Source organism: Hyla sarda, chromosome 4, assembly GCF_029499605.1.
Source record: "Hyla sarda isolate aHylSar1 chromosome 4, aHylSar1.hap1, whole genome shotgun sequence".
In the NCBI taxonomy this organism is placed as follows: Eukaryota; Metazoa; Chordata; class Amphibia; order Anura; family Hylidae; genus Hyla; species Hyla sarda.
The window spans coordinates 178,314,023-178,329,736 of record NC_079192.1 but is presented as its reverse complement, the minus strand read 5'-3'; the positions used below and the strand labels follow the sequence as shown (position 1 = coordinate 178,329,736).

The 15,714-nt window shown below is 40.7% G+C and overlaps 1 protein-coding gene across 7 annotated transcripts in view; it reads left to right on the top strand.

The window, feature by feature from the left end:
• The window catches only part of ALPK3 (alpha kinase 3), a 132,182-nt gene that overhangs the window by 29,859 nt on the left and 86,609 nt on the right, over positions 1-15,714 (top strand). For 6 of the 7 annotated variants that reach the window (XM_056572907.1, XM_056572908.1, XM_056572909.1 and 3 more), the window contains exons 3-4: positions 12,157-12,198; positions 15,400-15,521. In XM_056572907.1, the coding sequence (XP_056428882.1) occupies positions 12,157-12,198; positions 15,400-15,521 (164 nt within the window). Of the gene's footprint in view, positions 1-12,156; positions 12,199-15,399; positions 15,522-15,714 lie in introns of those variants that run through there. The other variant, XM_056572914.1, reaches the window with a different exon arrangement.

Below are 15,714 nucleotides of genomic sequence, written 5' to 3'. Positions count from 1 at the left end.
GCCCCTACAAGAAAACTGCCAGACATCAGAGAACATGGTACACTACGACTTTTTGGTGTACAACATATTATATAAATTTTTATTATACTAGAACAATCACTTGTGCATAACGGTGAGCAAAATATATTACTATGGCAATTTTTACACAATTTTTACACATGCATCCCTCAATGGTCCAGATACACTATAGAGTTCAAGTGCTAAGAGCTCAGGCTCTGTCAGGTTCCTGAGGAGACTCTCGGCCGTAACCGGGCGCAACACTTACGAAATTGGTTACCACAAAACTTTCTTGACTAGTTCGTCAAGCACTGTGCTTAAACGTTGCTTGTCGATGTCGATGCTGGGCATAGGATGCCTTTCTGATCTAATAGTTGTGCACCTTGATGGAGCCAACACAGAAGAGACGGAGAAGGTAGCCATCTGTAGTCTTCCCATCCACCTGCGCTTTAATTCAGGTCCTCCGTTTTTTACAACTGGGCCCCCCTGCACCCTGGGGAGTACTGGCCCTTTAAGATGTTTGGGGAGGTGCTGCAGCGGCTTTGTCTGTCTAGGCTGGGATACCCTGGGTGGCGATTCCCCACATGATGGCAAGTACCCGGGAACACTGCTGGGCACTAAGGGTTGCATGTGACTCACCACCAGTACCGGAGATTGACTTGCGAACATTGGTATCCGCAGAGCCTGCACTGCAGCGGGTACCCAGACAGAATTAGTGGAGCCGGATGCAGCCACCGGGATTTGCAATTTGGCTGCATCCAGGGAACTTCCTGTTTTCGTCCCCTCGGCAACAGGCTCCAGTAAAATGCCCACCGGACGGAAACACGTCCTCAGTGCAGCACTGACTTCCGGTCTCCTGGCAACAGGAGGCGGATCTTCACTGTTCCACTTCGGCATGGAAACAGCGACATGACTTCCACAACCAAAGGCGGGACGCTGGCTTTGGTGGGGACCTTTCTCGAGCTTCTTGACCAACTCGTTAACCCTTTCAGGTACAATGGCAGACATTTTGGCGCGTAACATGGCTTCAACTCTGATTTTGCACATTGTCAGTATAACTTTGACAGATTTCCCAACGGCAGGCAGCAAAACTTTCTTCACCTCCCCCTCTACTTTATCAGTGCCTCAGTTAAAACACATTACAGTAACAAAGTCCCGTACACTTTTCTGACGCAAACTTTTTTGCATCGACATGCGATTTTTCCTGGACACAGTTCAGACTCAGACTAGGGGGGAGGACTTGTGGCTTTATGGCTATGGCACACACCCGTATCCTGTTCGTGATGCCAAAGATTGTGGGGTGCGATGTGAGTTGTAAGGGCAGATGGTGTTGCCCATGGGTAGATGGTGTTAACCCCTAAGTGTTTGTGATGCCAGGGCGTGGTTTGCCTATGTAACCACCCAAAGGCAATCCCGTTACGCCTAGGTTAGGCAGGGGTAAATAATAGTCCAAGGCCAGGTTAAGGTTAACGGTAGCTTTACTGAAGTTGAACAGTTAACAGTCTTTACAAGTTTAAGGTTCCCAGAGAGGTGACCAGTAACACGAGGGACCTCGCAGCTTGCTGGAACTTGCAGTGACTTGACAGACTCTAGCGCAGCCACGCTGACTATAACTGACTTGAGTTGACTGAAGATAGTGACAGCAGACAAAGATGACTTGACTTACAGATCTAAGGCTGCAATTTAGGCTTGAGGCCTACAGATGTACTGGACACTGGCTCTGACACATCTGGATTTGACCTCAGCAGAAAGTGAAACACAAGAACAAAAGAGAGAGATTGCAGCTCCTACCTTCCTTATAAAGGGGGGCTGTGCAAGGAGCCCATAGGCTAGCTGCAGGTCATCTGGTCACCTGGTGCTCTCTGGGTAACAAAACGTATGACTTGAACATGTGACAACCCTTATCGTGTGACTAACAATCATGTGACCATATCAAAGGTCCTTTACCCTTAGTACATAACTTATACACATTATGGGGTAAAACTGCTGGTGAGCCCTGAGGATATACAGGGACTTAACCTGACAGGACTGTAGGAGCATATCCCATACTAGAAAATCACAATAATGCATTGATACACATAGGCCATGCCCCCTTTCTCTGCAGAAGAAAGTTGGATGATCTCTATATACTAAAACCTACTGCAATCTCAATGGAGATTTAATATATCTATTCGCTATCTCAATTGCCATAATGACATCCATATCTTAACTCTGATTCTTAACATCTAAGAGTTAAATTGTTGTTACCAGTTGCATGCCCAAAATAGCTCCTGTATATAGAAACAAAGAAGAGAGGAAGAGACATAATATGTAACTATTTTATAGTTACCGGGTATCTATCCATGACACACAGCAGCACCTGGGATGGTCTCTCAGGGCCTTCATCTTGGTATGCGCGCCCCCCCCCCCCCTTGGGGTGGGTGGAGACGGCTTACTACCTCATGCCATCTTCTGGTGTCCTCTGTTCCTATCAACCACCCCTACTTCTCGGCCCCCGGTGCTCTTATGATCTCTTGCTGTCAATCAAGTAGACCTCGTGGTACAGATTTCTTAACCAATAGGTGTAAATGGCCTCCCCAGGACAGAGGAAGACCCCCTGTGACAGCACTGTGCAAATTCCCCTGCAGATGGCGCTATGCATAACCCATCTACAGGAAAATTATGAGTGACCACACAGATATAATGAGACGTGTGACTCCCACCAGTATGTTAACAACAGTCATATATTTTGGTTTTGTTAGATGACAGTGGCCACTAGAATTGATGTCAGCATATTCCAGGTTACACAGTTTAATGTTTTTTTTTTTTAAAGTGACCTCTGAATGAGCAGTTTAAACTTCATATAGAGATGACTTGTCCAAGACAAAATGGAGTCTTACATGTGGGACTTAGCCCAATATGTCGGACAATGTGCACATTTAAATAGTGATCAGATCGCCCGCGGCACTGCTGCGGGGATCCGATCATCTAAAATGATCCCCTCCCCTGCCTCCGGCCATCTCCTGGTGTCTTCTGCTCTGGTCTGAGATCGAGCAGACCAGAGCAGAAGATCACCGATAACACTGATCAGCGCTATGCCCTATGCATAGCACTGAACAGTATTAGCAGTCAAGTGATTGCTATAGATAGTCCCCTATGGGGACATAAAAAGTGTAAAACAAAAGTTAAAAAAAATGTAAAATAAAAAGTAAAAAAATTTTGAAAAATCCCCTCCCCAGTAAAAATTGTCCCTTTTTCCCATTTTACCCCCAAAAAGTGTAACATTTTTTAATAAACATATTTGGTATTGCTGCGTGCGTAAATGTCCGAACTTTCAAAGTATAATGTTAATCATCCCGTACGGTGAACGGCGTAAACGTAAAAAATAAAAAAAAGTGAAAAACTTGCTGCTTTTTTGTCACATTGTATTCCAAAAGAAAATATAATAAAAAGTGATTTAAAAGTTTCATATATGCAATTGTGGTATCAATAAAAAGTACAGATCACAGCGCAAAAAGTGAACCCTCATACCGCCCCATATACAGAAAAATTAAAAAGTTATAGGTGGTCAAAATAGGGCGATTTTAAACATACTGATTTTGTAAAAAAAAAGTTGGAAAGTTTTTTTAAGTGGTACAGTAATAGAAAAGTATGTAAAGATGGGTATCCTTTTAATTGTATTGACCAACAGAATTAAGCAAACATGTCTTTTTTACTGTGAACTGTACAGTGTGAAAACGAAACCCTCCAAAATGTGCAAAATTGTGGTTTTCCTTAAAATTTCCTCCCTAAAATTTTTTTGGGGGGGTTCGACGTACATTTTATGGTAAAATGAGAGGTGTCATTACAAAGTAAAATTGGTCATGAAAAAAAAAAAAAAAGAAGCCTTTATATGGGTCTGTAGATGTAAACATAAAAGAGTTATGGATTTTAGAAGGCGAGGAGGAAAAAAACGAAAATGCAAAAATAAAATTGGCCTGGTCCTCAAGGTCAAAAAGGGCTTGGTCTGTAAAAAATGAAAGAAGCAATGTGATTGGTTTCTTTGGTTGCTATCTCCCCCAATGTGTCTGTCACAGCAGGCAAGCACACTATTTAAAAAGAAAAAAATGTAAAAAGTTCTTTAAAAAAAACCTTATTCAGTTACTCAGCTTATTTTAATAAAACATGTTTTTCCTTAATAGTTTTTTTTTTACTTAAAGGGAGACTCCGGTGAAAACCTTTTTTCTTTTAAATCAACTGGCGGCAGAAAGTTAAACATATTTGTAAATTACTTCTATTAAAAAATCTTAATCCTTCCTGTACTTATTAGCTGCTGAATACTACAGAGGACATTCTTTTCTTTTTGGAATGCTCTCTGATGACATCACGAACACAGTTCTCTCTGCTGATGTTATTATAATAACAATAACGCTTTATTTATTGTTGTCCTTAGTGGGATTTGAACCCAAGTCCCCAGCACTGCAAGGCAGCAGTGCTAACCACTGAGCCACCATGCTGCCCTTAGCATACACCTGCTATGCATGGTTGCTAAAATGGACAGAGATGTCAGCAGAGAGCACTGTGTTCGTGACGTCATCAGTGTTCAAAAAAGAAAGGAATTTCCTCTGTAGCATTCAGCAGCTAATAAGTACTGGAAGGATTAAGATTTTTTTATAGAAGTAATTTACAAATATTCAAACAAAGAGTGTAATGTCCGGCACTGCTACTGATATTCTCACGTATTTGGACTAAGGGACGTGTTGGAGTGTTCCCCGAAGTGTTGGTGGTGCTCTGACTATGAGTAGTTAATCACAAATCTTGAAGTAAAGAGGAGTAGTAGAAAAAGTCGGCAGACTCACCAAAGACTTCTTTTCCAGGGTAATTTCTTTATTTCATACTCACATATAAAAGGTGGATACAAAAGGTGGGAGAGGGATCACAGTGGGGGGTATTCACTGTCTGGCGACAGACTCTGTTTCGCTCGGTGCTCGAGCTTCTTCTGGCCTGAACAACTAGGAATAGTAGGCTGGTTCTTATACAGGTGGGTTCACAGGTCTAATTTCTTAGCACCTCCCAACTGTAGTGACGTCTGGTGTGAAGGCGTTAGCTTAAAAACAAGCATAGATTACGCCTTCCGTATACCTTCTGTCATAAGAAAACAGCTTATTATGATAAAAATAAGAAGAGTGATTTTAAAAACAAGGGGCGTAATCCACTTTGTCATTCAAGCCTAAAGGGCCTGTTGCTGCGGTATGGATAATCCAATATGTTTCTCGCTGCAACAGGAGGCGGTTGAGATCAATACCTGGTCTGTATTTAACTCTCTCCACTCCGGAAAAAGTAAGTACTTCTGGTTTTCCCCCGTGGGCTTCCACTACATGGGATATTAGGCGGGGTGCCCCTTTAAGTGTGCGCAGTGAGTACATATGCTCACGTATTCTTGCGCATAACTGACGTATAGTTTTTCCAATGTAGTAGAAGCCACACGGGCAGTAAATAACATATACTACATATTTGGTACGGCATGTTATTAAATCTGTAACAGTGTGAGTTATTGAGCCCATTCGCATCGTTTTCAATTGTGCATTAAATTTGCAAAAATTACAGGACTTACAGGCATAATTCCCTTTTGGTATAGAACTTTCTAACCATGTTACCTCTTTTTTAGGCAATGTTTTTCGACTTTTTGACAGAATATCACCTATTGACTTGTTTTTTCTGTATGAAATAAGTGGTTTGCGGCTGGCTACCTCTTTTATGTCGGGATCACCCTCTATAAAGTGCCAGTTCCTTCTAACCGCTTGTTCAATTATATGGTTTATAGGTGAATTCTGGAACGTAAAAGAAAATCGTTTTTTAGTTGGTTCTGATTTTTTACACTTTTTGCCCACTAACAGATTTTTTCTATCCAAGTTGTCTGCTCGCTCTTTTCCATCTTTTATCAGCTTACTAGGGTAGGAGCGTTCTAACAAGCGTTTAGTTAGATCCTCTGCTTGTGTGTTATAAGACTCATCAGATTCATTGTTTCTCCGTAATCTTACGAACTGACCGTATGGGACACCCTTCTTCACTGAGCTAGGATGAGAACTATTATAGTGAAGAAGGGTGTTTTTAGATACGGATTTTCTGTATCCTTCACTTGTAAGTCTGTTGCCTGTTACTAGTAGTCTCAGGTCCAAAAATTCAAGTGAGGTACCTCCATAATGTGAGGTGAATGACATATTCACTGTATTAGTTAAATTAAGGTAGGTGACGAAATCATTGAACTGAGATTCTGAGCCTGACCATGCTATGAGAATATCATCTACATAACGCATGTATAATTTCACTTGTGAGATGTATGGGTTCTGGGATGAAAAAATAATTTGGCTTTCTAAGACTGCTAGGAACAAATTTGCGTATGTACAGGACACCGGGGTACCCATCGGGGTCCCGGTGTCCTGTCTATACCACTGGTCAGCAAATTGAAATGTACTGTTACTTAACAAAAAAGTAAGTGCCTCCTCTATAAATAAGATGAATTCTGCAGACTTATTAGACCATTTAAGGAATTCTTTTACAGCCCCTATACCAGCTTCGTGAGGAATTCTGGTATAGAGGCTGACCACGTCAATGGAGCAAAGGTTCCAGTCTGATTCCCAATTCATTGTTTGGATTGTTTGTAATAAGTGTAAAGTGTCTTTAATGTAGGCTGGTATAGAGGGGAGTAGAGGGGAGAGTAACCATTCTAAATAGTGAGACAAGTATTCGGTAGTAGACCCCACTCCCGAGACGATGGGACGTCCCGGGGGTGGGGTCTGTGCTTTGTGTATTTTGGGAAGGTGGTACCATGTTGCGGGTTTGAGTGCCTCTGGTATGAGGCGTTCCGCGTTCTTTTTGGACAGCATTCCTTGTTCAACAAACTTATGTAGGACTGTAGTTAGACCTTTAAGAATTATAGGAGTCGGATCAGTTTTAAGGGGAGTGTATGTGGACCTATCACGTAATTGCCTTTCGGCTTCTTGTGCCTTCTTGTGCCTTTCGCAACATGGTACCACCTTCCCAAAATACACAAAGCACAGACCCCACCCCCGGGACGTCCCATCGTCTCGGGAGTGGGGTCTACTACCGAATACTTGTCTCACTATTTAGAATGGTTACTCTCCCCTCTACTCCCCTCTATACCAGCCTACATTAAAGACACTTTACACTTATTACAAACAATCCAAACAATGAATTGGGAATCAGACTGGAACCTTTGCTCCATTGACGTGGTCAGCCTCTATACCAGAATTCCTCACGAAGCTGGTATAGGGGCTGTAAAAGAATTCCTTAAATGGTCTAATAAGTCTGCAGAATTCATCTTATTTATAGAGGAGGCACTTACTTTTTTGTTAAGTAACAGTACATTTCAATTTGCTGACCAGTGGTATAGACAGGACACCGGGACCCCGATGGGTACCCCGGTGTCCTGTACATACGCAAATTTGTTCCTAGCAGTCTTAGAAAGCCAAATTATTTTTTCATCCCAGAACCCATACTTCTCACAAGTGAAATTATACATGCGTTATGTAGATGATATTCTCATAGCATGGTCAGGCTCAGAATCTCAGTTCAATGATTTCGTCACCTACCTTAATTTAACTAATACAGTGAATATGTCATTCACCTCACATTATGGAGGTACCTCACTTGAATTTTTGGACCTGAGACTACTAGTAACAGGCAACAGACTTACAAGTGAAGGATACAGAAAATCCGTATCTAAAAACACCCTTCTTCACTATAATAGTTCTCATCCTAGTTCAGTGAAGAAGGGTGTCCCATACGGTCAGTTCGTAAGATTACGGAGAAACAATGAATCTGATGAGTCTTATAACACACAAGCAGAGGATCTAACTAAACGCTTGTTAGAACGCTCCTACCCTAGTAAGCTGATAAAAGATGGAAAAGAGCGAGCAGACAACTTGGATAGAAAAAATCTGTTAGTGGGCAAAAAGTGTAAAAAATCAGAACCAACTAAAAAACGATTTTCTTTTACGTTCCAGAATTCACCTATAAACCATATAATTGAACAAGCAGTTAGAAGGAACTGGCACTTTATAGAGGGTGATCCCGACATAAAAGAGGTAGCCAGCCGCAAACCACTTATTTCATACAGAAAAAACAAGTCAATAGGTGATATTCTGTCAAAAAGTCGAAAAACATTGCCTAAAAAAGAGGTAACATGGTTAGAAAGTTCTATACCAAAAGGGAATTATGCCTGTAAGTTCTGTAATTTTTGCAAATTTAATGCACAATTGAAAACGATGCGAATGGGCTCAATAACTCACACTGTTACAGATTTAATAACATGCCGTACCAAATATGTAGTATATGTTATTTACTGCCCGTGTGGCTTCTACTACATTGGAAAAACTATACGTCAGTTATGCGCAAGAATACGTGAGCATATGTACTCACTGCGCACACTTAAAGGGGCACCCCGCCTAATATCCCATGTAGTGGAAGCCCACGGGGGAAAACCAGAAGTACTTACTTTTTCCGGAGTGGAGAGAGTTAAATACAGACCAGGTATTGATCTCAACCGCCTCCTGTTGCAGTGAGAAACATATTGGATTATCCATACCGCAGCAACAGGCCCTTTAGGCTTGAATGACAAAGTGGATTACGCCCCTTGTTTTTAAAATCACTCTTCTTATTTTTATCATAATAAGCTGTTTTCTTATGACAGAAGGTATACGGAAGGCGTAATCTATGCTTGTTTTTAAGCTAACGCCTTCACACCAGACGTCACTACAGTTGGGAGGTGCTAAGAAATTAGACCTGTGAACCCACCTGTATAAGAACCAGCCTACTATTCCTAGTTGTTCAGGCCAGAAGAAGCTCGAGCACCGAGCGAAACAGAGTCTGTCGCCAGACAGTGAATACCCCCCACTGTGATCCCTCTCCCACCTTTTGTATCCACCTTTTATATGTGAGTATGAAATAAAGAAATTACCCTGGAAAAGAAGTCTTTGGTGAGTCTGCCGACTTTTTCTACTACTCCTCTTTACTTCATAATTTACAAATATGTTTAACTTTCTGCCACCAGTTGATTTAAAAGAAAAAAGGTTTTCACCGGAGTACCCCTTTAACTGTTTTCTCCAAGAAATAGGTTCATATTACCTTAGCTTATTAAAAGAATATTAACCAAAAACTATAATTTTGTTAAAACGTTACTGTCATAAGTAAGTAAATTTAAAAAAATGTCAGTGTAATAATGTTCCCTAAGACCTATATCCATAATATTAGGCATGTTTTTATATGTAAAATACCTTTCGATCTATGAATTACATAGCTCACTTTGCTTGCAGACCTGGTTTCTGGGGGTGTTTCTTGATTAGCTTCTTTCCTTCCCCCTCATTCTCCCTTGCCATGAGATCTGCACAAACATTTTTACATTTGCAAAGCTTTGTACCTAAAGTATATTCTTCAGCCCTGAAGCAGCCATGTGGAACCTATATGGTGCAATTAAACAAGAAATAAATAATAATAAATTAGCACCTTGTTTTGCTTGTCAGTGTGCATGGAAATGTGCCTCTTCTGAAAAGGCGGCAACCTGTCTGGATCTCACAGGGGTTCAACTCACACTGGTAAAGGCTGGATTATATACTGTACTGAGACAGAGCAGGGAGAGAACCACACCTCTGTGTCCAAATATCTTGTCAGGACCAAAAGAACTAAGATACCAGGGTTTCTTTGCAAAATAAAAGGGACAGAGACCCCTAGTGGCTGTTTATTTTTTTCTACCATTTTTTCACATATTTAGTAATACAATGTATTAATGAAGTATATTAGGAACATGCTTAGTTTGTAAGGAAGTATTAAATGAATAAAAAAAGTTGTTTCTAATGACAGTAACACTTTAATGAAAAGTAAAATAGTGTGTTCATTGTGCAAGACTACCACCACTAGTAAGGTAATATTGAAATAAAAATTCAAAACAAGTAATTCCAAAGAATAATGTAAGGAGCACATGTAGCCAGGTGGATTTAAATCAGTATTTAAATCAGTTTGTAGCCTCTGGTGCCCTGATTGTGTTTTATGCCTCTCCCTGTCCAGTTCCTGAGATATAGGGATTTTACTGTTGGGGCTGAAAATCTGTACTATTTCCCCAATAACTAACTGAGCGATAACCCCCTGAGTTTAATATTCACACCTCTATTGGAAAGAAAGTTACCACCCCATTAGTTATTAGTGGAAATGTGCAGATTTGCAGCCAAATAAAATAAAACACTGTTATCACATAAAATAAAAACACTGTTATAACCAGGCCACCAGGGGCTACAAACTGATGTAAATAACTCATTTATTTATTTTTTAAATTGGCCACAGGTCCTCTTCAAAAAATATACATCATCTTGTAACTTCAGGTGCCCTTATTTCAACTGTGTTTTTACTGCATTCTACAGTTCCTGACACAGTTTTACTATTTGGTTGACTATCTGTTTTTTGTTACTGAATGATCAGATGACTGGGAACTTTATAGAGTATCTGTCATATCCCAGAACAAAGCATTTTCTATGTTGCTCAGTACCTAATCCTGATCATGTACATATATTTCTTGAGTGTCTAGCACCTATATCTCTCTCATAAATATCTTTTGTATCTGTTGCTCACTTGGTTTGTCATTCTGTGCTTTGGAGGGGGCGTGTCCCTCACTCTGCAGGATTAATCTTCCTCCCTGAGTCTGCTGTGCAGTGCTAGGTTTCTTCATCCAATTACTGCAGACTGCTCTGTAACCCCCTCCTCTCTGTTTTCATTCTGCAGTCTTATAGGACAGGCTAGTCCCATCCTAACTTACTGGAATTTTTCTCAGCCTGTGCGTCAGCTGGGACTAAGATCATGCTGCAGCCAGATATGATTATGTATGTTCTACAGCCATTAAAAACCCAGTTGTCAGTGCAGCAGAAATGTTTTACAAGACCTGTTTAAAAAAGCACAGAAGCAACTCTCACCTGTTACCATGTGTTATGGCTAATAGCAAACAGAAAAAACCCTTGTGAATTGCAAATATTAAAGGGGTATATTCAAGATCTCTTTGATGGCTTTTATATGCTAAAATAATAATCCTTTTCAAGCATTTTTTTATGTAACATTTACTAATAATCACCCATAAATAACCACTTGATGTTACAGGGCATGTCCGCCATTAGTTCTTCACCTGACTAGTTGAGCATGTACAGTTCGTCCTTTCAGTTTTCTATGGTGCTATCTCATCCAGGGCAAATACCATACAATAGCACATATTACAATGTTTTCTATACAGCAAACAAAAAATGATCTAATAGAAACTTATGAATATAAACACAAAATGCAGTGTGAACCTAGTCTATGTTCAGCTGAAGGTCCATTGCAGAAAAAGAAGACCTAATAAAAATACTTTCTTTGAAAGGTTACACTAGAGGTGAAGATTAATCCAATAAATAAGCTTGCCAGTAGGAGCACACATCCAGCTTTTACTAAAGTTCACAATTGATTCCCAGCTCTATGAAAAAGAATAAATGCTTTCCAGAGTTTTTCCTTCCAGAGCCAAGCTTTTCAAGCAAAAAATATCTGAAACGTTTAGACATTTTATCAGATGTTTTTGTTTTTGGGGCACTTTTCAGGCCATGAGTTGCGGTCATATTTTGGGATGTATTTTATAATTTTTGGGGCTCTAGCTTTTGCTCTTTTCAGTTGGGAAGCATATTGGGCCGTTTACACACCAAAAAGAACTCCTAAATTTTGTGCTGAAGTAAGGCACACTTTTGGCATAAAACTCAATGTTAAAGGAGCCAACACTTAATTTTGCAGCCATAATAATTTCAGCAGTAAAATTGGACTATGTTACAACAAAGAGCTGTTTTCTTATTGGATTCAACAGAACCCAATGGGAAAAACATAGCCATTATTTTGGCCATAAAAAAAAGCTATTTGTGGAACAATATCTACCTTACCATGTAGATCCATCAAAGGAATATGATGACATATTGTGCAAACCTCATGGAGTATTTCATTTAGAACTGATGCAGTTTCATATGATGCCATGTCTACAATGTACTTTACATTCTGTCATTGGTGCTAGAGAACCAGGCGATGCTAATTTACTAAATGGCTTTTTTTTTCTATCATATATTTATCCACTAATGCTTCTCTGATTAAATGTCTCCTCAATGTGCCCGTTTTCGCTTGCTGCAGCCGATCGAGTGTCAGTCGGTATTCTCAATACACACCTCCAAGGTATTGTTCTTCCAAAATATTTTTTTTGTAAGCTATATATAGAAAAGAGTTAATGAACTTTGCATTTTTTGCAGTTTTCCAGAACTCCTAGAAATTTGCCTCTGAGCTTAAACAACCGTAATATACCCTGCCACTAAATCGCCACTGCCACGTACTCTGATGTGACATACATCATCCACATAACACTACAGCCAATCACAGGCCTCAGCAATCAGTGCTGGCAAGTACGGCACATGACCGCTGAGGCCAGTAATTGGCTGCAGTGTAACGCAAATGATGTACGTGATCAGTGCAGACACGTGGAGAACATTGCAGTGGTGGAGGAGTTGTGGGAGATTTACAGATGACTGTTTTTTTTTTATTTTGTGTCACTTTCAGCTTACAGGCAATTTTCTAAAAAACATTTTAGGGTAGGGTTACATGTGCGGTATTTAGCTACGTATTTGCTGCTGCGTATTTTCCTACCCATTGAAGTCAATTGGTAGAAAAATCAACTGCATATTTTACTCCCCATTGACTTCAGTGGGTAGGAAAATACCCAGCAGCTAATACGGCATGTGTAACCCTACCCTAAATAAACAACATATATTTTAGAATATTTCTATAGTTTAAGATACTGAGAAACAAGGTTAAGTCATGTTCACAGTGCCGTCAGTAAACTCTGATGTGTCTTATGGTATCAGATGACAAACTCTTCTGAACTTTCCAATCCATTCAGGACTACTATGGTTAGGCTCCATATAATAGGAAATATTTTATGTCAAATATTATAGTTAACGTACCTGCAAACCAGGTGGTAAGTTAAAGAGATGTAGCCTCATTCACTAGCTGTAACACATATTATGCAAGAACATATTTTAATAGAGACTTTGGGCTCATTTGCATCCATAATACAGTACTTTAGCCATAGTATTCTAAGGGCTCAGTCTTTATCTTTATGTGCCTCCAAGATTCTATGAGAATCTGAACCATGGCATCCTTTATCAAAGGCTGTATAGCAGCTTTTCTTTATGGTAAGGCCGTACAGATTCTCCAGACATTATTTTTGCCGGAGATCCGTGGGCGGTGCTAGGACAGTGTGGACTGCATTGCATAGACGACAATGCAGTCTGCGCAGTCCTAGTGCGGCCAGAGATTCCGTAGGGTGAACCCGGCCTTAGAGCTTCATGGAGTTTCTATGCATGCAGCCATACAGGGCCTGTGCACACTTTATTACCATGTGAATGAGTCCTCAAGGTTTAATGGATGTTGGCTAGCTGTGCAGCATGAATTACTACTAAAGTGTTTATATCATCATCATCATCTTATACATATGCTTTTAAACTGAAGCATCATGCACATGGCTTTGCTTGGTTTTTATAAGGCATAACAATTGCTAAGTTCCTTTTCTGGCTAAAGAGAGGTTACTAATAGAACATGGGTTAACTTCATATGTAACAGGCCAAAACATTTTTATTAAAGGAGTTTTTCAGGACTACTATATGCATGACCTAGCCGCAAAATGTCCCATCAATATTAGATTGGTTGTGGTCTGAATCCCAACAAATCCACCTATAAGCTGACTGAAGGGACCATAGTAGTCCAACACTGAGTTCTCATTCATAATTTAGCATGAACATCTTCATATTCTAGTGGGGGATGTGCCTGGTATAGCAGGTTAATCTAAATTGTTTCAAGGGAATCTGTCATCAGTGTAACCGACACTAACTTCTTGTGCAAGCTTGTAGTGCAGGTGACACTGATGACAATGATACTCACCTGTCCCTGCTCCGTGCCTCGTTCCACCGCAATACCAGGTTTTTCGGTTCATGCATATAGTACGCTTGGGGGGCTTTTCCAATTTTCCCATGCATGGTGATGTCCAGCCAGAGTAGGCGTTACTAAGAAGATGCTGATCGTACATCACCGTGCATGGGGAGTCGGGACCGGTAACTACTGTTGTCATCAGTATCACCTGCACTACAAACTTGTACAACAGGTTAGTGCAGGTTATACTGATGATAGATTCCCCTTAAGGATAGGTTCACGCGGACGGATCTACAGTGTATTTTACCCTGTGGATCAGCCAACAATGGACCCCTACATTGGGCCTCTATCTGTGCCTGCTCATAGCGGCAATCCGCCGCTACGAGCAGACACGCTGCAATGTGCGAGTCACCGCGCTCATGCGCAATATACTCGCACACCTCGCGGCCGCTACCCCTGTTCCCGGAGCTAGGCCGAGAGCAGTCGCCATGTGTGCGAGTATACTGCGTATGTGCGCGGCAACTCACACATCGCAGCATGTCTGCTCGTAGCGGCAGATTGCCGCTATGAGCAGACACAGATGGAGGCACAATGTAGGGGTCCATCATCGGCAGATCCACAACGTAAAATACACTGCGGATCCGTCCATGTGAACGTACCCTAAGGGTAGGATCACACATGCCTTATTTTGCTGCCTATTATACTGCATATTTGCTGCTGCCTATTTTCCTACCTATTGAAGTCAATGGGTAGCAAAATCATCTGCAGAAAATATGCAGCAAAATACAACATGTGTGACCCTACCCTAAATAGGACGGAGCTGCAATGAGCAGCAATACCAGGCATAGCCAGCCACTACTATAAGTAAAGAGCTCTGCCTGTTAAAAAATAAATTGGAACCCTCAGTTAGCTGGTCAGCAGGATGGTTGAGAGTCGGCTCCATACCAATCTGATATTGATGGTCTATCCTATGAATAGTCCATGAATATTAAAGTCTGATAAAACAAGGGGTATAGTCAGTCTATCAGAGTTTTGTCCAAATTATTATAATGTGAATTCTTGTTTACCCCCGTTTTAGGCTAGGCCTCTACAGCAACATTTTGACACATGACAGTAATAATTTATCTTATTATCTGCAGGTTAATTTATAGGGAACTTTACTTACAGTGCAAGAGCGTAAAAAACTAATCATACCCCAGACCAGATCCCTGCATTCATCTACCCTCATTGCTCCTCTTCAGTTCTGGGGATTCCACACTGTTCAGTGGCCTGCCTACTTCCTTTATCTCAAGGATGGGCAGCTGGCATGGACAGCAGTGGCAAGTTTTTGTGCCCCCACCACCAGAGGAGGCAGCGCCCCATACTGCAGTTAGTATAGACAGCTCTGTTTATGTGTTTAATTCCTGCAGTAATATTAAACATTGGTTTTTGAGACCTGCATATTTTTATTACCAGGACTACATTCTGCAATATAATATCCCAGCTGACTGAAGAGACACAGCCATGTTTTGAGACAACATTAAAACCCAGGGCTGTGTCAGAAGGATCAGATGCTAAGTTTATCTGTATGGTAACAGGTAAGAAAATACTTGAGTCATATGTTATTTTTTCTGATATTTATTTAATTTAAAAAAAAGAATGATTTCTTGGTTAAGCCATTTTTTTCCATTGATGGTAAATAAGAAATTCTCAACTTCGGCGTATAGTCTACAACATGATGGAAAAAGGGTTTGTTAAAACCGCTGCTTTTTTAGTTTGCTGTAAAAAAAA